Source organism: Lupinus angustifolius, chromosome LG20, assembly GCF_001865875.1.
Source record: "Lupinus angustifolius cultivar Tanjil chromosome LG20, LupAngTanjil_v1.0, whole genome shotgun sequence".
In the NCBI taxonomy this organism is placed as follows: domain Eukaryota; kingdom Viridiplantae; phylum Streptophyta; class Magnoliopsida; order Fabales; family Fabaceae; genus Lupinus; species Lupinus angustifolius.
In genome coordinates this window covers 6,961,239-6,984,515 of record NC_032028.1, presented here as the reverse complement: position 1 = coordinate 6,984,515, position 23,277 = coordinate 6,961,239, and the positions used below count along the sequence as shown (strand labels likewise).

The following is a 23,277-nucleotide window of genomic DNA, read 5'->3' as shown; positions in this document are numbered from 1 at the left end:
TCTGACAGAGAGGGAAAAGTGGGTTTTAAGAAACGCCCCTTATAGTCAAAAGAAGCTGAATGAGGAGGAGACAGGGAAAAAGACAATAATAGTTAGGTGAAGAAAATAAGAAAAAAAGTAAAGATAGAAAATCATGCAATGGCAATTTCAAATGATTCACCAAACCAATAGGGTATTATTTTATATTCATTTTTTTCTTACAAATTGATCTATTTGATTTCTTGGTCAACTTTAATTTGTTTAACTGAAAAGACAAAAGAACTTGTCAAGTAGTTGAGGAAATGCAATGGCAACCTAAGCTTTACAGCTTTGAATATCTTTTTTTAATAAAAAACTTTAAATAAATAAATGACAGTATTGAATAAAAAAGGCATTTTCTTTCCTTTTCAAAAATAATACATATTTTTTTAATGCATTCAAATTAAGTATCTGCATTCACAGTCATTAAATAATTCACTTTATTAAATTTCCAAGACGGACGTGAACCAATTTCTTAACCAAATTTTATACTTTGGATTACAATTAAAATATATTAACTAATAATTAAATTCCCAATATTTAATCACTTTATTAGTTTATTTTAATATTTATTTATTTTTTTCATTTTTTCTTCCACATTATTTATTTACTCCACCTTTTCCTGCAAAACCCAAAATTCATATATCACTTTGGAGAGTTCATCCACAGAGTTTGTAATTTTCTCTATAATTCTATAATTTTTTCCTCATATTTTCGTATTAATTTTGAAGATTTTTATTTTCTCTGCAATGGTGCAGATTTGAGCATACAGAGCTTCGATTTTTTCGGAGACCAAGTTCAACTGTTCCAAAGTTTCTATTTTTGAAGTTTCGTGTAGATAGTAAATTTTCCCTGCATTCAAAACTATTTCTGTTCAGTAAAGTTAATATTTTTCTTCAAAAAAATCATTTGTTCCCTGATTTTTGGTTTGATTCAGTGTGAAAACGTGCGAATCTTCAATGGGTAGGGTTTCATAAAAGTTTTTAAGGTTTTGGGGTGTCTTAGTTTTTCATTGATTGCATAAAAATGGAGGGAAAGGAGAATTTTGTTGGTGTTGGGCAACCTCATGCAGTGTTAGGTGGTGAAGCTCCAGATAGCTTCCAATTGGCTCCTAGAATTGAGAACAACTTGGATTTTTCCAGAGCCACAGTCCCGGTTTCGTCGCCCGCAACGGAGGGGAAGAAAAAGAGAGGGAGGCCTCGGAAGTATGGAGCAGATGGTAAGGCTGCAGCCTTGGCTTTGTCTCCGATGCCGATTTCGTCATCGATTCCGTTGACTGGAGATTTCTCAGCCTGGAAAAGGGGGAGAGGGAGGCCTGTTGAATCTGTAAAGAAGTCAACATATAAGTATGAAGTTGAAGGTCCAAGACCAGGTGTTTTATAGCTCCTTGATCTGTTGAAATTGATCTTTGAATTGTTGTATTTTTAATCTTATTTATTGCTAATGTTTATTGTTTTGTTTCTTTGAGTTTTAATCTTAAATCTGGTTTTTTGATTTTGTATTTAATGTTATATTTGAAGTCTTTGAGAATTAGGAGAAGGAGAGTAATAAATATAGCAAGTTTTTCTAGCCTAGTTGGTTTGTCATTTACCTCTTTAGTGGAGAAATATCATAACTATTTTTTCCCTTTGGGGTTTAATCTAACTTATTTGAAGTTAATCATTTAGTGAGTTAGTTATTTCCTTTGATCTATGTATATAGCATGCAGGTAATTTCTCGATTTGATTTATACTAGTGTATTAGAGTTTGTGAGGTTGTGGGGGTATGGGTGGACCCTTTGCTTAGATTCCTTTTCAGATATGGAATAAAAGTTGTGTGGTGGATGGGGATATTTTTGGTTGGATTTTGTTTCAGGTAGCATATATACTCTCTATTTTCCGTTATGAAGGAAGATGATGGCATAATATGATGAAGAAAATGTTTAGAGTAAATGAAGGAGCTGTTGGCATGTTCAATTGGTTCAGTCCAGTAGATAGTTAGATGATGTGGCCATGCTTGAAATGATCTAAAATAGTTATTTTTAACAGCTCACTGACTTCCTTGTTTGATATTGGCTTGGACCATGTCATCTTGCAAAATAAAGAACAACTATTGAGTGGTCTGGCTAGGATTATTCATGAATTGGCATGATTAGAAAATGGGTTTCATCTTTATGAAATTTTGTCAAAGTTAGATTTTCAATTAATTGAGTTTATCCATGCAGGATGTTAAGGGTGGCTTCTTAGAATGATAGTTTTATATATATATATATATATATATATATATATATATAATTCAAATGAAGTGAAATATTTTTTGAAGTTCATAGAGGAGCTTTGTGGTCTCCTAGGGTGTGTTTGGATGGAGAATAAGGGAAGGTTTTTGTGAACCTTTGTGTCAAGACTTTTATAAAAACTTAGTAAGAAAATTAGGGGTTCCCATGAGATCATTTTAATACTCCCATTATTCCTTTTTTAATAATTAAGAGTTCCTTAATTTTAGAAGATTTTAAACATTAAATCAAAGGGAAGGAAAAGCATTACTTAATCGCCCATTCCCTTCCTCTTTGATTTTTTTATCCTTGTCTTTCCCTCCCCACTTCCAAACATATCCTGTATGTGAAGGATATATTTCCACAGGGTCATAAGCCATCTTGTTTAGATAGTCATGATCTCTACAATATCATGCCATAGCAGAGGTTAACGGCATAAGTATCATATTTAAGAACATATCCTTTATTAACTTGATTAGTCAAACGAAATAAATGTTTTGTCAATGAACATGATTCATGATAGAGCATCATTGTCTCGTTCTATCCATGTAGCCGATTCCACATAGTGGAATTAAGGCGTTGTTGTTGTAGTTATAGTCAAATAGAGTAAATCCAGGTTTAAGATGGTTCTGAAATGATGGTTACATAAGGATTTTTTATGGACTTTTATTAATACATTCTTTTATTCCATAACTCTCTGTCTATCAATTCATCAACCCATCTCTGTATATTATAGGTGAGGGGATTGCATACTCAGTTAGTGCCAATTTCACAGCACATGTGCTTACAGTAAATGCTGGCGAGGTATTCTGTTAATTTCCTTTTAGGTCTATTTCCTGAGGTGAAGTTAAATAAAAAGGCAATTTCATTTTTCTCACACTTTAAATGCTTTACATTTCATAAAAACAATTATTTTATTAAATAAAAAATCTTACCTCTAAAATGTATGTAACTTTTGGAAAATGTGATATTTTCCCTTCTGGATCTTGGAGCTCCAACTATGTTTTTCTATTCTAAGTATGTTCACTGGTTATGGAAAGTCTTTTATGTGGGTTACCCTATACTACTACTCTTAACAATTAGGTTATTTATCTTCTTAGTAATAGGTATTAAGCAATAATATTCAATTAGAATAATCTATTCAATTCTAGAGACAATAGTTACACCATTGGTTGAATTGTTTAAAGAAAACAATGTCCACAATCCAAAGGTAAGAGCATCAAATTCTAGGTTTGGTGGTTCCAGGAAAGATGTAGAAAAAACAAGTGATATAAGATAATTTTTCTTGTTTATAATGAAATGTAAATTACAATGATCTTATAATTTATCCATAAGTTTTTAATGAAACATTAACAACTTGGTTTTGTTACACTTAAAATGAAATTATGTTACCTAGATTATATTATAGACTTGAAATAGCTTAACTTTTTTAATTTTACATGGATCATATCCCGGGGTTGTGTAAAGTGTCATTGTTATAGAAGTTAACTATCAAACTGCGTTTTATTTTCAAAAATAGTATTATTAATGTGCAGTGTGCTTAATTGTATTTGTGATTTTCCTGTGGCCATATCAGGATGTTACTATGAAGATCATGTCCTTTTCACAACAAGGATCACATGCTATATGCATTCTCTCTGCAAATGGCATGATTTCAAATGTTACACTTCGTCAACCAACTTCGTCAGGGGGTACCCTAACATATGAGGTGGGTTCAATTCTTTGTTATCAGCACAAAAAGAAAATGAGTTCAGTTTCATGATTTTCATTCAGATAATGTTTATATAGCATGAAGTCGTTTGCATAATAGTATCACGAATGCAATCGGTTTATATGTTTATCTGGCATTTTATATAGTAGGTATTCAATATCAAATGTTAGTTTTTTTAGATGCGCCCGGAAAGTTGGTGCTTCATTTATGTCCTGAATTTTTCTTTCGTAGAAAGAAAGGAGTAGTTAGATGATAATGTGTTACATTAATTAGTTCATCAGCCATTTGGTTGCTATAATATGAGTGTTGATGTGGAATAGAAGGATTGTAGTTAAGTGTTTTCTCCAGGTTGGATATAACATGCTTTTTTGTAATTCCCGGGTGAATTCTGAGAATTTCCCTTCATAGCTGTGTGCTGTTAACATAGTTCAGCATCCTTCATATATGCGCAATATGGATGAATAAATGCCTTTTAGTTTTCATGCTTGCCACCTGTTTACAGGGACGGTATGAGATTCTTTCCTTGTCTGGTTCCTTTATGCCAACTGAGAATGGAATTGCGAGAAGCAGATCTGGTGGGATGAGTGTCTCTTTGGCAGGTCCAGACGGTCGGGTGATGGGGGGTGGACTTGCTGGTTTGCTGATAGCTGCAGGACCTGTGCAGGTAAACCTCGTGCTATAAAATGAGGACGTTTGAAAAAAAATATTCAAGAACCTTATGGAACTGTTAATATGAAGTTTTCTGACCTTTGCAAGGAGATGTGCAAGTGCTGATTGTTCAAATTGTTCCCATAATCTTAAAGCAATATCTTTAATCTGTTATATTTTTTATTAGATTACCATTGCCCTTGGATAGGAATTATTTTTAACTATCTCTTCATGCTATATTGATTCCCCCGGAAAAAAAAAGCAGATCACATGCAATTTAAGACATAAGAACCAAATTACATGTAGGAAGGGCATTTCAGCCATGGTAATGTTCTTTGCACATCAAACTTTGACATCACTTTCACAACTACCACTGTTTTTTACTTCATTAATTAAAAGAATTTCTTTTTATATCGATTTACACAAAAATCTGTAGAACTCTACCATGCCTCATGTATGTTGTCTAACTTGCATATCAAAGTAACAACACACATTCAGTTAGAACGTCTCTCATTGTCTTTTGCTTCAGGTTGTTGTGGGCAGTTTTCTTCCTGGTCACCAGCTAGAGCATAAACACAAGAAGCAGATGGTGGAGCATGTATCGACTATTACCCCGACACATGCTAACCCTATATCTAATAACGAGGGAATAAAAATCAGTTTTGGTGGATTTAAGCCTATTATGACACCTGCTGCTTTTCAAGAAGAGAATATTGCTTCTTATAACAATGTTCAAGACTCTAGGAACTCATCTTCTGATGATAAAGAACCTTTCGCCGAAAAGGAGTATAATCCAAGCCAATAAAATGCCCCATGTTGCATGTTAGTCATGTTCCCTGTGAATTGTTTCTTATTCTGCTGAGTCAACCTCATTTTAGCTCACTCATTCTCGAATGACGCTGACAATTAACATACACAAACGACAGAACTCTGATAGTCGGGGTGAGTGCCATGATGGTTTTGACTCGAAAAGTTGCTCTCTTTGGAACTCAGGTGTTAGGAAATATATGTGCATGCTTTTTATGTGATCATTTTACTGATGTAATCTCTAGTGGTGTTTGCTCATTGTTGTAGCACTTAGATGTAGAGTATATGTTGTGCCATTTTCTCTATATGGATGTTATAAATGCGAGTGTTTCTGAGCTGTGTAAATTATCAGCTTTTTGGTTTACTCTGGTTCTTTTCCGAAGCATCAGTAGGAAGCTAGAAACTAATAGAAATCTATAATTGCCTGAATACATGGAGTGTATTTTTTATGTGACTAATATTGACTCGCTGACAATTTTCTAAAAGTTCACATTAAAGTAGAATCTCCAGTGAAAATAATTTTGTATGCTAAGATCTTTCAGGACAAATTTATGTACAGTGCTGCAACCACTAGCTTGAAAACAAGTTTCTTTCTTTTTGGGTGAATAAAACAATTTTCTTCCTGTTCTAAGGTTATTGTATTATATGAGGCACCCCTTGGCTAATGCATAACTGAGAACTTATTTAATACATGGGACTCCCTTCTAATGAAATCTGCAAGAATAGATATATATAGTATTATCCTTGAAAGCAAAAAGATTGTTTTCAGATTTTGAAATAATGACCTCCAAATTTAAGTGAAGCATTTTTATATTGAGAATAAAGTATTTCTTGGAACGAAAAGATAAGATATATTCTTATTGCCACTAAAATCATGACATTTGTTTTATTTAGTCAATTTCTATAAAAGTATTTTTAAAATTAAATAAAATAGTACATATGTCATACCTTTTATTAAATGGAGAAGCTAGATTATGAAGATATATTTTATTTTTTTTATATTTAAATAGTTGATGTGTTGATGGACATTGAACCAAGTGTATATGTGGCTTTTATTTAGATTAATCAATCAATCACATGGAACTTGTCATCTGCCACTTCGTTTGCTTTTCATTTTCTATCTCTTCCTATTGGCTCATTCATTTTTCTTTAATGGTGGTGGCCAATTTGGGGAATTAAAAAAACTAGAGATGGAAAATTGTGAAAGTTGTTTGCTTGATAATGTCTCTTGCCTCTTATTGGCCTTCTCTGAATGTGACTCAATCAAGGGAAAGATACAAATTTTATGGAATCGCTTATATTTATTTATTGGATTTTTTAGTCTGATATTTTTTTGAAGTCATATCTTTAACTAATGTTAAACAATCTCATATTTCTCTTACTCTAAGTGAAAACATATTTTAATTACATATTAACTATATGATAATATAAAAATGATAATAACAAATAACAAAATATTGAATGTATTTTGCTTATGGTAATAATAAGTGACATCACAACAAATTAAAAAAGAATAAAGACAATAATGTGTTTATCATCTAGAGATGAAATTAGTTATTGTTCTTTTCTATTAGGAGGGGATGGTCGATGATGAATGAAGACTGCTCGTTGATCGATGGAGAATGGTCAGTGATGGATGTCCGATAGAATGAAAAGATCAGAAGACCTGATTAGAGTATTGTCTGGACCAACCGGGGGAGGTTCCTGAAAGGATTCTCCAACGATCATGTCAATAATATGTTTAAGAGAGATAAGGGGAATGAGTAAGAGAGAAGTTAGAGTAAATAGTAATAAGTGTAACAATAAATGAGAGAATAAAAATTAATTATGTTGTCTGTATGATCTTTTCTATTTATAGAGTTTATAGTATGTTGAGATGACATCTTGTCATTTGCCAGCATCTAACGGGTAGAGTGGATGTACCCTGGTCGTCATTGCATGTTCTGCAGATCTGCTCTTGTCGAATTGTTGGGGGCAGGCAGAATGTGCAGGCGGCGTGACATGCGGTCTGTTAGCTAACATTGAGGGCGGGTAAGCGACACATTAATGGCGGGGTCAAATGTGCATTAAATGGTGGGTTAGAGGCATCAATGTCACGTCAAGAGTATTTATGTTGTGCCAGGAGCATTTATAACATCTGTCATAAATAAGTGAGTCCATCTGAGGCGGGTAACGAGGAGACGAAGAATATTGTACCGAATACTTGGGGCGGGCAGAGGATAGCCCGGATGTAACCGAGTTAGAATAGTTATATAAGTAAAAAATATTTAAAGCACCACTAATTATGGGTCTTACATTACTCATTTGTCATACTCAACTCTAACTAGCTCTATATATGTATATAAATATAATAAGGTCATTGAATTAGGTGTGTAAGCGGTTCCAGTTTAAACTGCGAAACTGATAGAATCGAACTGAACCAAACTGTAAAATATGGTTCGGTTCAGTTTCGCGGTTCGATTATTATTTTAAGGAACCGTTTACATTCGGTTCAGTTTATGGTTTTAGAAATTTAGGAACCGTTGGAACCGAACCGAACCACATATTAAAGAAATAAATACTAGGAATTAGGGAATGATGTTTTATTATTGTTTAAATTCTTCAACCAATTTTCTAGCTTAAATTATCATTTTTTTGTGTGAATTGTAGTGTTATACATGTTGCTAAATTGTTATTAAGTTAGTATTATATATGTTATTAATTACTAAATTGTTTCCTAGTGTCTTGATGATTTGGAACATATTTTTCAACTTTTGTGATATTGAGTTTGAAACTAACATATATCATATATTGTTATACATGTATTGTTACGTGTGTTACTAATTCTGAAATGTAAAGTTATAAATGTAACTATTATATATTTTACTAATTGATATATATGTTACTAATCATGAATTGTATTGTTATATATATTAATTATTATTAATATATATATATAGGCGAATCTCTTTAGGGACAGGTGGGGGCAACTGCCCCCTGAATTTAAAAAAAAATTAATATTCTTTTTGGTAAATTCTTTTAATATATTTACTTTACATAATTTATTAAAATATTTATTTTACTCTATGAGTTTTAAATTAAAACCCAATTTATCAATTTGGACAACACATAATTCATAAATAATTCGGTTATTCATTTACGTTGTAATATAAAGTCATACAATATTGTAGGCATGTAGTAATTGTAATTTTTTTTATCATTACTCCTTTGAGAGTGTGTTTTTGAATGTGTATTTATTACCAAAAAATTTGTTAAATAATTCTCCTCATCACTCATGAGTTCATATAGTGTTTGTAAGTTATTTTTACCAATACTTTCTTGATGTAATATTCTTATTTCTTCAATTGATAATTTAAAATTGCAGTATCGTTACTCTATATTGGGATGCAGTTATAGACATTAATGATATATTCTGAATTTTCGTTATACTATATACTGATTCAATCATTAATGAAGATGAATTTCTTATTAGTAACGTGACGATCTATATAGAAAAATAAAATACTGAAACTTTTACACATGACTCAGTAATCGATGAGTTTAAGTCTTTAAAAGTCCAAAAATAACATTTTAAATGAATGTATATTTTTCTTTAACATCTTCAGTTGTAAATTAATGTTATTTAGAATTAATCAAGATGAATTTCTTATTGGTGATGTGGCTATTTATATGAAAAAATGAAATAACTAAAACTTTTACACATGATTCAGTAATCGATGAGTTTAAGTCTTTAAAAGTCAGAAAAGTCGCATTTTAAATGAATGTATATTTTTCTTTAACATCTTTAGTTGTAAACTAATGTTATTTAGAATTAATAGCAAATATTTATTTATGTTCCTCATATTTTTCTACATTACCAGTCCAGTTCTTCAAAAATTGAGAAACCCAAAATAGTTTCCCAAAATTTCAAATGTGGGTCAAATTAGTCTCTATTTGTTGTAAAACATGCTAAAAATAACAAATTTGACATATATTTGAAATTTTTATGACGATTTTGAATTCTTAATTTTTTGAGAGACTAAACTAGCAATGTCGAAAAACATTAAGCGACTAAAATGAATATTTACTCTAGAACTAATATGTTCTTTTGAAACTTTGAAGCAATTATATATATATATATATATATATATATATATATTTTATTGTTAATCAAATAATTTTAATCATAAATTATAATTAAATATTATTGCCCCTCTAAATTTTAGAGCAATATATATTACTAATTGTGGACTTTAGTATTATATGTGATAATTCACTTTTTTTCTCCATCAATTATATAATTATTATATATATTACTAACAAACAATTATGAGTTTCAAATTTTTTACACATTTATATATGAAACATTGTAAACAATCCTATGAAAATGATAGGGAACTAAAACCTGGAAATTTGTTTAAGAAGGAATTGATGTTTTTTATACAACTAAATATATTTTCTTTTTGTTTACTAGCGTGTTTACAAGCACTCTCATGTCTGTCAACTCGCTTTCCTATTGTTTATAATGTATAATTTATATGCTATAAATATCAAATATAATAATTTATATGCAATAATTTCTTTGAATGTGGTAGTTTTTGAAAAAATAACTAATATGCAGTTTTTTTAAAATTAATTCAAATGAGAGGTTTTAAAAGGTTCTCAAAAAATGTGGTTAAAAAGTAATAAATACGATAATTTTTGAAAACTAAATAATAATGTGAATGAAGGGAACATTGTGTATATAGTTTTTTGGTAGAAAATAAAAAATAGTGAGGATAAAATAGGGAACTATAAATTACATCATGAATAGTTAGTTATTTTATATTTTTGCTTTATAAGTAGTAAATATGGTAATTTTTGAAAACTAAATAATAATGTGAATGAAGGGAACATTGTGTATATAGTTTTTTGGTAGAAAATAAAAAATAGTAAGGATAAAATAGGAAATTATAAATTACACATGAATAGTTACTTATTTTATGTTTTTACTTTATAACTAGTATAGATAATGAAGATCTAGTAGAGCTTACTTATTATATTAGATTAATACATAAAATAGTAATTAAAGAATAAAATAGACAGGCTTTTATTTTGTAAAGTGACCCTAATTTTTAAACGGTGTCCCAGATTGTACGCAGCAGGCATTGTGAGTTGATCCCAGGCGGCGCCACACCCATCCTTCCCGTCGTCATTTCACAGGTTCCGATCCTTTTTTTAATTCTCTACCAATTATTCTCTTTATCTCATTATTTTAATTCATAATTTAACTCACCTTTCTTTTCCCCCAAAATAAAATCACTTTATCTTCATTTTATTATGCAAAATTTCATATCTTCAATTGTTGTAGCCATTCATTTCTTGAATTATATTCTACATATTGCGATTTTTTATCTCTATTTTTTCTGCGTATTGTTCTATACTTCTATGATTTTCAAATTGTTATTTGGTGTTATAATACCCTCACTTGTTTCTAGTTGCTCCAGTTACCAAATGTGTAACTTTGAAACTTACTATTATATTATGAGTTTGTGATCTTTTATGGTTAGTAGGTGTTCTGAATTTTCAGAAGACGAGTTTGTATTTCATACATGTTATTATATATGATGTGGTTTATGAGTGTAAGACACTTCATTATATGGATAACTTGTGTTTGTTGCTTCAATTTTATTTCATTGTTATTATAATGTTATCTTGCTCGGTTGAACCTGAAATTTCATTGGTTTATTGTGTGGTTCATATTTAACAACATTGGTCTTTTAGCATTCGAAGAGTGAGAAAGTAACATCGGAGAGAGTTGAAGGGAAATGTTGAGGTCGTTCGTGCAGCCAATAGGGCAGAAGAGGCTAACAAACGTGGCGGTGGTGCGTCTCAAGAAGCATGGCATGCGCTTTGAGATTGCCTGCTACCCAAACACTGTTCTCTCTTGGCGATCGGGAGTGTAAGCTTATTAGAGCCTTCTAGAGTCTGTAATTTTGATGTTGTGCATTTAGGATTAACTAGAAAATATCATGTATTTGTATGTTTAATAACAGGGAGAAGGACATTGATGAAGTGTTGCAGTCGCACACGGTTTATTCTAACGTTTCGAAAGGGGTTCTTACCAAATCAAAGGATTTGAATGCAGCTTTTGGGACAGATGATCAGTCCAAGATATGTTTAGAGGTAAGATCAGGAAAAAAAATCATTTTTAGTACATGTTTGTGATGTGATGTGATGGTTGAATTATGAAACGTTTCTGTTGCAGATTTTGAAGAAAGGGGAGCTTCAGGTTGCTGGGAAAGAGAGGGAGTCTATCCTGTCAAGTCAGTTCAGGGATATTGCTACCATTGTGATGCAGAAGACCTACAATCCGGAGACTCAGCGCCCTTACACTATCAGTATGATTGAACGCCTTATGAGGGAAATTCATTTTGCTGTTGATCCAAATTGCACATCCAAGAAACAGGTTGCTGGCATCATTATTTCTTTTTGAATAATTAGATTTCAGTTGTCAAGTTATTTTGTGATCAGGGTAGAAAAGTGTTATATATTCAGGCTCTGGGGTTGATTCAAGAGCTTCAAAAGCATTTCCCAATAAAACGGTGTCCATTAAGAATACGAGTTGCTGCTCCTGAGGAGGAAGTTGCTGCCCTTTTAGAAAAGCTGAATATATGGAAGGCAACCATTGTTTCTAAAGAAGGATCTGCTGGTCAGCTATCTGTTGTAAGTCATTATTCTTCATATAGTTGGAAACAAGTTTAACTCACAACTCAATTTCCATTTCACTTTAGGGACACAGGTTTTTTCTAGTTGATCACAAGTTTAATTAAAAATATCAATATTCTTGTTAATTTTTAAGCTGACCCCACTTCGTGGGATTAAGGTTTGGTTGTGTTGTTGTTATTCTTGTTTTTTTTTTTAAATTCATTTACCTTTTCCATTAAGAAATAAACTCATCCTTTTATGTAGTTATGTTGATGATCTAATTCTAGGAGTAGGTTATTAACTTTCTTTTCTTACTTTTTATGTGGTTATTGATTTGAAGTAACCTATGTTCATCAGTAAAAGAAAACTAGAGTCTAGAAATAGCCCGACCAAGTATTCAGTTCAATCAGGTATTGCTGTTAGCTGATTGTGTTGGATATGGGGCGTGTTCTTGCTGTTGCTTGTAGGCAATTTCAACCTGTAAAATGAATGAGTCATAAACTGTGCACACTTATTTTTTTGAAAAAAGACTCTTTTCAAAAGGGAGTATGCAGTTCTGGTGTTTTTAGATACATGTGTGTAGGGTTAATCTTGAATATGGTACCTGTGTTGAGGATAATATGTATAATTTCTGATTGGTTTGCAGGTTTTTGAACTGGAACCTGGTCTATATAAGGATTGTCATGACTTTGTTATGAATAACCTGCATGGAAGATTTGAAGTTCTTGCACACTCTCTTTATGTCGATGGGGACACCCAAGTGGAGCAATACAACAATTACGAGGATATGCCTGCTCCATTGCCCAAACAAACTCGTGAATCTTTGCTTGAACTGAATGATAAACTTCAAAAGCAGACAATTTCATCTGTGAGTAAGCCTACTACTGAGGGACAGCAACAAAAGCAAAACAAGTGCAACACATGCAATGTTTCTTTTGAAGATGCTAAGGTGTATAGGGAACACCACAAGAGTGAGTGGCACAAGCACAATATGAAGCGTAAGACAAGGCAACTGCCACCCCTTACTGAGGAAGAGTGCATGGCAGATTTGGAATTGAGTGACTCAAAATCTGATTTGAAAGATTATTCATTTTGAGTTGATAATCAGTGTTTTGGACTTTGGAGATGTTACTGGGTAATCACATTATGTAAAGCCTTGTGTGTGTACTTGGACAAATTTTGTCATGATAGTGCTGTCATAAACTCTCCATATACTTTCCTTACAGTTGATTATGCTTACATTGTGTGTGATCATTACAAGTTTACAAAGCTTTTTAGTACCTATCTTTCTCTATTCCTTTCACAGTTTTCCTCTATTTACATGTTTCCCTGACTGTCTTACATCCCCAGCAATGCTTCAACTGGGCCACCCACCCATATATATACCCATTGTATCACTTAAAAAAAGGTTTAAAATTCACCTAATTATATGCTAAGATTCATAAGTTTACGAGATTCATTATAATTTGAAATCTTAATGTTCATGCTAGTCCTTTTTGTTGAAGGACACATTGCTCTAACATATTTTATGTGTGAAAAGTTGTGCATGCATTTTCTAGTAGTTTGTTTTGAAAGTTGATTCAATCTACTAGTGATTTTAACAAAGTTGATTCAGATATGATGAATTTGAATAAAAAAGAACTTTTCGTTATCAAAGTTTAAAAAATAGACATTTTTGTATGTCAAACACAATTATTTTCTATTTCAACTTTAGTTTTCTATTTAATTAAAAATAATGGGAACAGATCATATTGCACTGTTTGTGTCAACAAAAATCATTTGAAAATCAAAATTTGATTATCAAAATAACGTCATTGTTTGTGCCATAGCTTTATCTCAACTTCTAGTTATCGAGAAGTTGCATGATTAAGAGAAGAGGTAATCATAAATTGTTATTCATTGAAAAAAAATACAATTTCAATACCCATGTAAAACCTAAATATTAATGACCAACAAATTTTCCTAAGATATTCAATATGATTTTGTTTAATTATACATCTTTATCTAGTAACTGTATAACCTATTTACCAAATCAATGTAGCATTTGATTGGTGCCTGGATCATCAAGAATTTGGCAAATAGAACCTGCAATTTTCCCAGCTTCCAAGTACACACCAGATAAACATTCCAAAGGAGACAATCTTGAATTGGATGTTGATAAAGTACATAATGTTGCACACTACTCGAGCTTGTCCACCTTGGAAAAAGAAACACTAAAATTGCTTTTTTCTTCAAAGCAAAAAAAAAAAGTTCTTGTAAAGAACATCACATTACCACCTTAATCATTTCAATTAGAAAATGACATAGAACTGTTTAATATCACTGCTAACCATCCTAGCTTTTAAAACTCTTTTTCTTGTTACACCCAACAGAAACATATTCATAAGATACCATTATTAATATATAGTGGGAAAAAATTGAACTTTATATAAATGTCACCTAAATTATGCAAAATCATTCAATGTTTGCTTGAGCAGTGGCTGCTTCCATCATTCCATTGCGTATTTGTTCACCAATATCCCTAACATGGCCCGGTCCATGAGGTATAAAAATTGTAGTATTCTTTGATGAGTTCCCAAGTTCTTTGATTGTATCAAAGTATTGAGTAATCATGATAAGATCCATAACTTCCCTAGCAGAAGTACCTTCCACTTTTTGAGAGAAGTCCAATATGTTCTCTCTCAACCCATCTGTTATAGCTTGTCTCTGTCTTGCTACACCAACCCCTCCCAAATACTTGCCTTCAGCTTCTGCTTCTGCTTTTTTGACATGTAGCACTTTTTCAGATTCTCCTTTGTATACACTAGCAAGTTGCATCCTTTGAGCTGTGAAGTAAAATTAACCCTTAATGATGATAACCAAAACCATAAACAAGTTAACTCTGTATAACCACTAATTTGGTTGTTTCAGATACAAATTATATCATAAATGTTTTGGATGAAAAGAATTCTTAATTACATATAATCTGAAAAGGAGACATGTTTAAGTTTTTGTTATTTTAAAATGAGTTATGTTATTTGAAGACTCAGAATATGACACACATCCCACTCACATTTACATAATTACATACAATACAGCTATTTCAGATTGGTAATAAGCCATGCTAGTATCTGATCACACTCACATTGGACACGATGTCCTATTAAAGTATTTTATTTGAGGTGTAGGGAAAACATGTTTCTTCCATACAATAATGGAGGTGTGGAACTATACAATAAAGCAAACGTTGGCTTCTTCAGTGGCAAAGAAACTAGAACTAGAAATAATAGTGCTCAAAATGATTGACAAAACAATTTAATCAACTGAAGATAAAAAGAAGAAAATAAGAGCACGATCTTCTTGTTGGGAAAAAACATAAAGGGGTACAATACTAACAGGATCTGTAGAACTACGATTAAGATGTCCATAATTCACCACGTATGTACAAATAAATAGATGTATTTTCTTTCATAGTTACCTAGTTCTCTCATCTACCATATGTACCCTATACCACCTAATTCAACCTATTGTGTATCATGTACCAGGTTTCATACACTCATACAACAACAACTAAGCCTTAATCCAACTAGGTAAGGTTAACTATATGAAAATCATAATGCTCTATCATAAATCATGTTCATTGATAAATCGTTGATATCTAAATCTTTCATAATCATTTCGCTATGATTTTTCCTGGCTTCCCTCTTCCTCTACGAATTCGACTAACCTCCGTTTGCCCTTACTGTGGTCTGATACTCATTATTGCTAATAAATTTCTTCCCTTATAAAAAAAATAAAAGATGGGAGAGCACTGAGAGCAGTAAAGTAATGAAATTCACAGAATTTATCTATCAGAACTCAATCCTTCCATTTTGTGAGCAAGAATTAAGGGTTAATACTGGCACAATGATCCATACATAGGCATAGGCAAAAGAGAGTGTATAAAGCACAAAGTATAATAACCTGCATTTATCTCATTCATTGCCTTACGAACAGAGGGATCAGGTATAATATCAACCATCAGTATGTGCTCTATGCTATATCCATATGCTCCCATCACCTGATACATAATGATCCAAGGGGATTTAGTTAATCACAGAAATAATCCAGCAAATAAATTTATATGTTTTTGAATAGAAGAGATAAAAATTTAAAATCATAGTTGCCCCCACCCAAATAAGCATGGATTGTGAAATAATAGGTGCTATACATGCATACAGAATGAGTATAAAGAACTAGATGCCTGATTAAGGAGAGCACTCAAATTTATATATCATTTTCAAGTACCAATTATCATTAACAAGGGTAACTTTTCTAGTAAACTATGTTAGAGTATGATTTCTTGTTCTATTTTCTTCAGTTCCACCACTGCCACTTCAACCAAAATGTTCCATTTCCCCTTAATATCATTTTACATTCTCTTATATCTAAAAATATAATTGTAGAAACAGAAAATAATCCATATCTGTTCTCTTATGTTATGACAGACTACCAAAAGCTGTCTAATCTTACATGAATGCAACATATATACAAAACCCTAACAATTGTGTAATAATACATTAAAAGCGGTTCATAAGGACGTAAACTTTTAATACAAAGAAGTGATATTATGATTAATTAACAAAATAAAGGTTCATAAGTTATTGCCACCTTTTCAAGCTCGTCCAAAACAGCTTTGGCAACATCACTCTTCTGCTCAAAGAGTTGATCCAAATTCATTCTTGGGACGAGAGCACGCGCAACATCAAACACATAAGCCTGGATCTGCTCCTGTGGGTTTTGCAACTCATAGAATGCATCATCCGCATTCTCCTTAATCACTCGGTATTGAATGGAGCAATCTAACTGCACAAACACATTGTCCTGCACCACAACCACCACCATTCATTCTTCATTCCTTGACTTATGTTATATTATATACACAAAATGATAGTTACTAAGGATTAAGGTACCTTGGTTTTGGTTTCAATGCGGACGTCGAGGGAGGAGAGTCTGGTGGAGAGAAGGCCGGCGATGAATTCTCCGGCGAAGGGGTTGAATAGGTTGAAACCGGGCTGAGCAACCCTCTCGAACCGGCCCCACCGCTCCACAACTGCCACGTAGGACTGCTCAACGCAACCACAGAATAAGCAAAACGTATTTCCCATTACGACCAAGAATGATGATTAGATTATGTTTGTGTTTTCTATTTTCTATTTTCTATTTTCTTCAACTTGATCTATATTCTAGACGTGTGAGATGCAAGACCAATTCTGCTAATTGCTGGTTTCATGAGATGTTCTGGTTTTAAGGCAATTAATAGGTGGTTCGGAAATGATACACTCCCCACTTTAGAATCTAAACCATTGAATTTGAATATCATAACATGTTATTTGTTTTGGACCTTTAAGCAAAGTAAATGGATAATAACTCATTATTTTGTAGAACATGGTATAGAAAATGAATATGTACATGTTAACAAAGAAAATAATAATTTGTCTTTATCAGGGATCTTCTCCACTAGAAATTAACCCATTTTACCCTATGTAGTCAATTGCACATAACAGAGTTTAGTATACCCTAAAAACATTATAGCAGGTTTGCTACTACAACTAAAACAATATATTAAAATAATTTATTTTATGACCTATACATATAAATACACAAAAATACTAACATACATGAAATTAAAGATATAATAACTTAAATAAACATTCATAATATATAACCAAAATAAGTCTAAGCTTTAATATAAGTGTATTATAATTCAAGCTCTAACTTTAAGGCCTCAAAACATAAAGTTTAAGTCTATAAGGCTTTAGCAAAATAAATTTAGACTCTCTTCAATAGTCATCACTATCACCAAGGTAGTTTTCTTCATCAGGGCCATTATCGCCATTACTTAAATTATAGACTTTTGCAGCCACATTCTCATCTCCACAAGCAGATGCAACTTGCTGCCTAGAACAGAAGCAAATATAGCTTGCTGTCTAGAACTAGAAGCAAATGCTCTTTGCTACCTTGTTTGCTGCCTAGTCACTTTTGATGACTCACCAACCCCCACTACACTAGAAACAACCCCCAAGTCAAGATATCGTTGGGAAATACATACTCATCCTCTTCAACCACTTCTCCATCTTCACATACTTTTCTTGTCACCCACTCATTACCATAATCATCAATGTCATTTAGCTTAATTACATCAGTTAAATTATGGAAGTCAAATCGTTCTTTAAGTGTTTAGTTGTACATGACAAAAACCAAATCTTGCAATTTCTGATGCTCAAGTTTGCTCATCTTCTTTGTATGAATCTATTTTTCCATTTATACAAAAAAAAAAGTTTCACTTTCACACTTTACATTTACAAAGTAAAATCATTAAAACCTATACTTAGCTACTTACTTGCTCAAAAGTACTCCAATTATGTTTACATCCAGATGAACTACAAGTTAAGTTCAGCACCTTCATTGTAATTTTTCTCAAATTTGGAACATGTGTTCCATAATTCTTCCACCACTTAGTAGGATGCAAAGTATCTCTCTGTCTTATGGTTGCCTTCAAGCTAAAGGTTCCGATAGATCTTCTATAAGAACTTAAATCTTTACTAGCTTTATCAACTTCTTCTTCATCAAGACACAATCTCTCAATGCACTGATACAATCCTAGAGTAACTTCTGAATCATTGTCCATTTCTTCTGGGTTCTTATAGTAATGTTTGGGATTAAGGAAATGTCCAACAACATGCAATGGATGATGAAGTTGGCATTGCCATCTTTTATCAATGATGTCAAAAAGATCATTGTAATTCTTTTCATCATCTTGGAAAACCCCTATCATAGTTTCCTTTGCCCTATCCATTGCCTCATATATGTAACCTATGGCAGGATGTTTCTTATTATCAACCAACCTCGATACTTTCACAAGTGGCCCCATGACCTTGAGACAATAAGGTACATCACTCCAAAATGATGGCAACATCACAATGTCAATTGCATTTTTTCGCTTGGCGTCTTTAGTTGCATTAGAATTCATCCACTCATTTGAGGTGAACATCTTCCTAAGGCCCCCCTTTTGATCATGCAACCTTTGCAACATGAGGATGTTAGTAGCAAATTTAGCAACTTCAGCTCTAACCAATTCTGTCTTCTTGGTGAATTTTCTCATAGTGTTCAATGTGATTATGTGGTTATATATGAAGCTTACAAGAGAGTAACCTCTTTGTACTGCCCTTTTGACTCTGTCAAGTTTTCCAATATCTTTAAGCATTAAATCCATACAATGTGCAACACATGGAGTCCAAAAGATGTGTCGTCCTTTTGCTTCTAAATATTTACCTACCAACACATAGTTGCTACCATTATCAGTCACAACTTGCACAACATTTTCTTCTCCAATCCCACATATAAAACAGTCCAAGGGTTCAACTAGCTTATCACCTGTCTTTTTGTACCTAGAAGTATCAACACTTTTTACAAACATAATTCCAAGTGGACAATTGACCATGAAGTTGATGAGCGTCCTACCCTTTCTATCAGTCTAAGCATCAGACATGATTGAACAACCTGAGATTGCATATTCTATTATATGTGGCTTCATCATCTCCTTTGTGAGCTTGACTTCCTTTTATAACAATGGAACCATCAACTCGTGATAAGTTGGAAGCTTTAGGTTTGGACCATAATTGGCAACAACATCTATCATTTTACTGAAGCTCCTATCACACACAACATTAAAAGGAATTCTGCACTTATAAAAGAACCTAGCTATAAACTGAACAGTTCTTGCTCTTGCTTCTTTGTCAATAACATCATTTATACTTGATTGTCTTGGAGCTTTTCAATAAATTATGTCCATGAGGCCTTTTGTGGATTTTTTTCTCTTGGCAGCCTTGCAGATTCAGCTATAAGCTTTTTTCTGGCCATAAAATTAGCAATTTCTTGCATTTCTGCTTATGCATCACCAAAACAACCATGTAAATCCCCATAAATTGTATCCCTATCAGATTTTTTTCTTCGTAAAAGCATCCATAATTTGTTGTTTTATGCCTGTTAGAATTTCCTTTCAAGCACTTACATCCTCTGTCACTCCCATTTGGTGTTTCTTGGCTCTGGTTATCCCACTAGTACCGGTATGACCACGAAAATTACAAGTAACACTCTTTTTATTGTTAGGATCTTTCATGTGATTCCATTCCCATGCCATATCAATATTATTTCCAATGGGTTTCAACAATACATCATTGGGAATGGGTGTGGCAGATGAGGTCATGATAGAGAGAAATGAGTAGATAATAAGTAGAAAATAGTGAGGGGGAGGAAGAGTTTTTTGCGTTTTAGGGAAGATGGAGAAAAATAATTGAATTCAGAATGCAGGAGATGAAAAAAATGAAAGTTTTATGTTTTAGTGAAGAAGTATAGGAATAGAATGTGTTCAACTTAGGAGATGGAGAGATAAAAAAAATTTAAGTGAGAGAAAAATGAAGAATTTTAGTTTTAAGGAGGGGAATAAATTAAATGTGAGGGGATAAAATAGAGGAAAATTAAATTAAATGAGAAGAAAGAGAAATGAATTAAATGAGAGAGAAGTGAAAGGTTTTTTTCAAACCATAAGACTAATAGCAAAAAAAAGTAAGGGTAAAAAGAATTTTTTTCCACTAAAAAAATTAGGGTTTCAACATTTAACTCACCTTCAACCTCTTACGCCTTCTACCATGCAAAATGGAGGCACTTCAGAACGCAATGACAACCACAACAGTAAGCCACACTCCTATCCATTGTTTTGTCACATGGAAGTGCCAGCGACCTCCGTAATGCCGCTATCTCACCACTATAGCGCGCAATTGATAACAAAGATTTTACCCATAAAAATACACATATAGAGCAAAAAGCTGGGAGGGTATAAATGTAAAATAGAAAAAGAAGGACACAAAAATATAGTATCCCTACCAATATTGAGTGAGTGGCATGCACACACACACACACACATATATATATATATATATATATATAAAAGAAAGAACTCAAATATTAATATGACGTATAAGAGACTATATGGTCACACGATCCACCATAATCCAAGAACCTAAAGTCCAATCATTGAACCCCTAAAACTTAAGTCCACAAAAATATATCACAAACCCAAGCAGCATAGATAGACCTGCAGCATCTTAGTCTCAGGCTTAAATTACCAGCCCATACAAAGAAAAAAAAACATTAGTTAAAAACATCATGACTCTAGATTCTAGACTATAGAGTCTAGACCAACATTGAATTAGAGGGGAGTTAAAATAACATTTAAGAGTACATATCTCAAAGTCTGTCTCAATTCTATATCTTTACCAATTAAAAATTGACACATAAATAAATAAATAAAATTAAAAATAAAATACTATATTTTTACATTACTTACTCAAAACTAATTAGATCGAGTCATGATTTTGGACAGAAGATGTGTTCAGAATAACAAATTTTATATCACAGATTAAGAGCAACTCTATGGATTACAAAGTATCCATAACTTAGAATTCAAATTTGATCTCCTTCCATATTTCACAAACAGAATGATTTGAGCCTAAAATTATCATTATATTTTGAACAAACAAACACATTGAATAAAAACCCACAATATAAATTTTGTAGCTCATCCTCCTTTCCAATGTTTCTAAATTAAAATTCGCATAAAATTAAATATTTATCCTTAATTAAAAATAGTGGTAAGGAAGAAATTGATCTGATGTTTAACTCTCGGACATGTTCAGATTATCTGATAAACCAAAATTTATTGCTCCTATATTTAGATAATCTTATAAACCAAAATTTATGCTCTTGTGTTTAGATAATCTTATAAACCAAAATGCAATCTCATTGCAGAATAGTGAACAACATCAAAATATGTTGATGATTGAAATTATTTTTTCTGTTCTACACCATGTTTCAAAATGCAGATACTCGTGAATCCTGATACATGCATGCATACAAGAGGTACAAAATAGTGCTACCGGATAAGGTACCATACTTAGAGCTTATGAATGAGTTATGGTGACCCATACCAACGTGTCCCCTTCATCACTTCATGGATACACCGCAAAACCATTGAACCAGAACCAATATACCCATATCTTGTTTATATTTTTGTTAACTGCATATTTCCATGTGTTGAATTCATCTCCACTTCAACTCACCGTGTTTGTGTCAACAACGAATCTGTTTGAAAACTTTTTAATATCACACTAACTTTATATTTGTTACATTCTATCATTTTTTAAATTTGCCAGTTTTCTGCCGCATAATTTCTAGTCACCCATAAGGTATTGACCTCACTACGCCAGCCAAACAACAACACTTAAAATTGTCATTTAGTAACGTTGTTGTGACGTTTTCTATGTGAGTGCAGTAGTACATAAGGTTATATTCAACAGCGTAGCCGCTGTAGAAAGTAGTGAGCACGGTTAAATGTCTACTTTGTGAATAAGACAATATCTCTTCCAGATATTCTATCAAACACATGACAAACATGTCCAACTCCACCACATTTACAATAGATTTGTTAAATCACCAAGGACTTCAACTACATTCAACCTTAACCTCTTCCAATATTAGAAAATAACATATGAGTAATGTAACGACCCGAAAAATAATTCTCAAAAACATTGCGGAAAAATTGGTAATATTTTTTTGAATTGGTGATATAGAATTGTTTCCTTTTAAAAACCTTTCTTTTCCGGGACATCACTTTAAGTAACATATAATGCGGAAATCAAAACCGGTTACCTAATGGTAACTGAAATGATACAACATTTCTTGAATATATATCTTCATAGATATAAGGGATCCTAAGTACTTAATATACATATCCAACAAGAAAAGGCGAAAATATTAATCATCGCTAGAAGACACTAAACAAAGACATGAATAAGCTGAAGCCGTTAGTGTTTCAAAAGTCACAAAATGATAAGCAACTTCTAGTGGCTAACGCCAAAGCTAGGGTACTGCCTCTTCCTCAATTCCTCATGCCCCCTCCTGGAACATCACGGACGAGTAGCTCCAAATTCGAGCAAGCTGGCTATCTGGCGTGCACACATCCGAAAAGCAAGCAATAGAAAAGAAGAGAAATAGAGAGAGTAAGACATCTAATGAACATAAATTCATTGACGGCGTGGACTTACTCAGAATATTACACTCAGACATGAAAAATAGTTCATATATATATATATATATA

The 23,277-nt window shown here is 32.5% G+C and overlaps 4 protein-coding genes across 6 annotated transcripts; 2 read left to right on the top strand and 2 right to left on the bottom strand.

Moving 5' to 3' along the window:
• Window positions 931–5,770, top strand: LOC109335988 (AT-hook motif nuclear-localized protein 4-like). 2 transcript variants are annotated; one of them, XM_019572300.1, is made up of 6 exons: window positions 931–1,390; window positions 3,006–3,073; window positions 3,846–3,977; window positions 4,483–4,644; window positions 5,158–5,464; window positions 5,521–5,770. In XM_019572300.1, exons 1-5 carry the CDS (start codon window positions 1,045–1,047, stop codon window positions 5,431–5,433), a joined length of 984 nt encoding a protein of 327 aa, XP_019427845.1. In that variant the 5' UTR covers window positions 931–1,044; the 3' UTR covers window positions 5,434–5,464; window positions 5,521–5,770. The 2 variants fall into 2 exon arrangements, with proteins under 2 accessions (XP_019427845.1, XP_019427844.1); XM_019572299.1 differs by having other exon boundaries at window positions 5,158–5,770.
• On the top strand, window positions 10,507–13,381 carry LOC109336612 (ribosome maturation protein SBDS-like). 2 transcript variants are annotated; one of them, XM_019573319.1, is made up of 6 exons: window positions 10,507–10,616; window positions 11,187–11,355; window positions 11,450–11,579; window positions 11,662–11,862; window positions 11,952–12,119; window positions 12,748–13,381. In XM_019573319.1, exons 2-6 carry the CDS (start codon window positions 11,222–11,224, stop codon window positions 13,195–13,197), a joined length of 1,083 nt encoding a protein of 360 aa, XP_019428864.1. In that variant the 5' UTR covers window positions 10,507–10,616; window positions 11,187–11,221; the 3' UTR covers window positions 13,198–13,381. The 2 variants fall into 2 exon arrangements, with proteins under 2 accessions (XP_019428864.1, XP_019428863.1); XM_019573318.1 differs by having other exon boundaries at window positions 10,515–10,616; window positions 11,178–11,355.
• Window positions 14,339–17,436, bottom strand: LOC109335264 (hypersensitive-induced response protein 4-like). The gene is made up of 4 exons (XM_019571394.1): window positions 17,033–17,436; window positions 16,731–16,943; window positions 16,044–16,140; window positions 14,339–14,926 (listed from the first exon to the last, which is right to left on the bottom strand). Exons 1-4 carry the CDS (start codon window positions 17,225–17,227, stop codon window positions 14,556–14,558), a joined length of 876 nt encoding a protein of 291 aa, XP_019426939.1. The 5' UTR covers window positions 17,228–17,436; the 3' UTR covers window positions 14,339–14,555.
• LOC109335442 lies at window positions 17,903–20,328 on the bottom strand. Its single transcript, XM_019571576.1, has 4 exons — window positions 20,134–20,328; window positions 18,463–19,596; window positions 18,172–18,251; window positions 17,903–18,020 (listed from the first exon to the last, which is right to left on the bottom strand). The coding sequence occupies exons 1-4, from the start codon at window positions 20,326–20,328 to the stop codon at window positions 17,903–17,905; spliced, it is 1,527 nt and encodes a 508-aa protein (XP_019427121.1).

What these genes read in the sequence shown, in the direction of transcription:
- LOC109335442 (XM_019571576.1), bottom strand. Translation starts at nt 20,328, where the DNA reads ATGACCTCATCTGCCACACCCATTCCCAATGATGTATTGTTGAAACCC. An exon ending in ATTGGAGTACTTTTGAGCAA is followed by an intron (nt 18,252 to 18,462) that starts GTAAGTAGCTAA and finishes GATGTAATTAAG; the next exon opens with CTAAATGACATTGATGATTA. An exon ending in GAAGTGGTTGAAGAGGATGA is followed by an intron (nt 18,021 to 18,171) that starts GTATGTATTTCC and finishes CTTCTGTTCTAG; the next exon opens with GCAGCAAGTTGCATCTGCTT.
- LOC109335988 (XM_019572300.1), top strand. Translation starts at nt 1,045, where the DNA reads ATGGAGGGAAAGGAGAATTTTGTTGGTGTTGGGCAACCTCATGCAGTG. An exon ending in TTACAGTAAATGCTGGCGAG is followed by an intron (nt 3,074 to 3,845) that starts GTATTCTGTTAA and finishes TGGCCATATCAG; the next exon opens with GATGTTACTATGAAGATCAT. An exon ending in GGGGTACCCTAACATATGAG is followed by an intron (nt 3,978 to 4,482) that starts GTGGGTTCAATT and finishes ACCTGTTTACAG; the next exon opens with GGACGGTATGAGATTCTTTC.
- LOC109336612 (XM_019573319.1), top strand. Translation starts at nt 11,222, where the DNA reads ATGTTGAGGTCGTTCGTGCAGCCAATAGGGCAGAAGAGGCTAACAAAC. An exon ending in ATTGCACATCCAAGAAACAG is followed by an intron (nt 11,863 to 11,951) that starts GTTGCTGGCATC and finishes TTATATATTCAG; the next exon opens with GCTCTGGGGTTGATTCAAGA. An exon ending in CTGCTGGTCAGCTATCTGTT is followed by an intron (nt 12,120 to 12,747) that starts GTAAGTCATTAT and finishes ATTGGTTTGCAG; the next exon opens with GTTTTTGAACTGGAACCTGG.
- LOC109335264 (XM_019571394.1), bottom strand. Translation starts at nt 17,227, where the DNA reads ATGGGAAATACGTTTTGCTTATTCTGTGGTTGCGTTGAGCAGTCCTAC. An exon ending in TTTTGGACGAGCTTGAAAAG is followed by an intron (nt 16,141 to 16,730) that starts GTGGCAATAACT and finishes ATTATGTATCAG; the next exon opens with GTGATGGGAGCATATGGATA. An exon ending in AATGAATGAGATAAATGCAG is followed by an intron (nt 14,927 to 16,043) that starts GTTATTATACTT and finishes TTTACTTCACAG; the next exon opens with CTCAAAGGATGCAACTTGCT.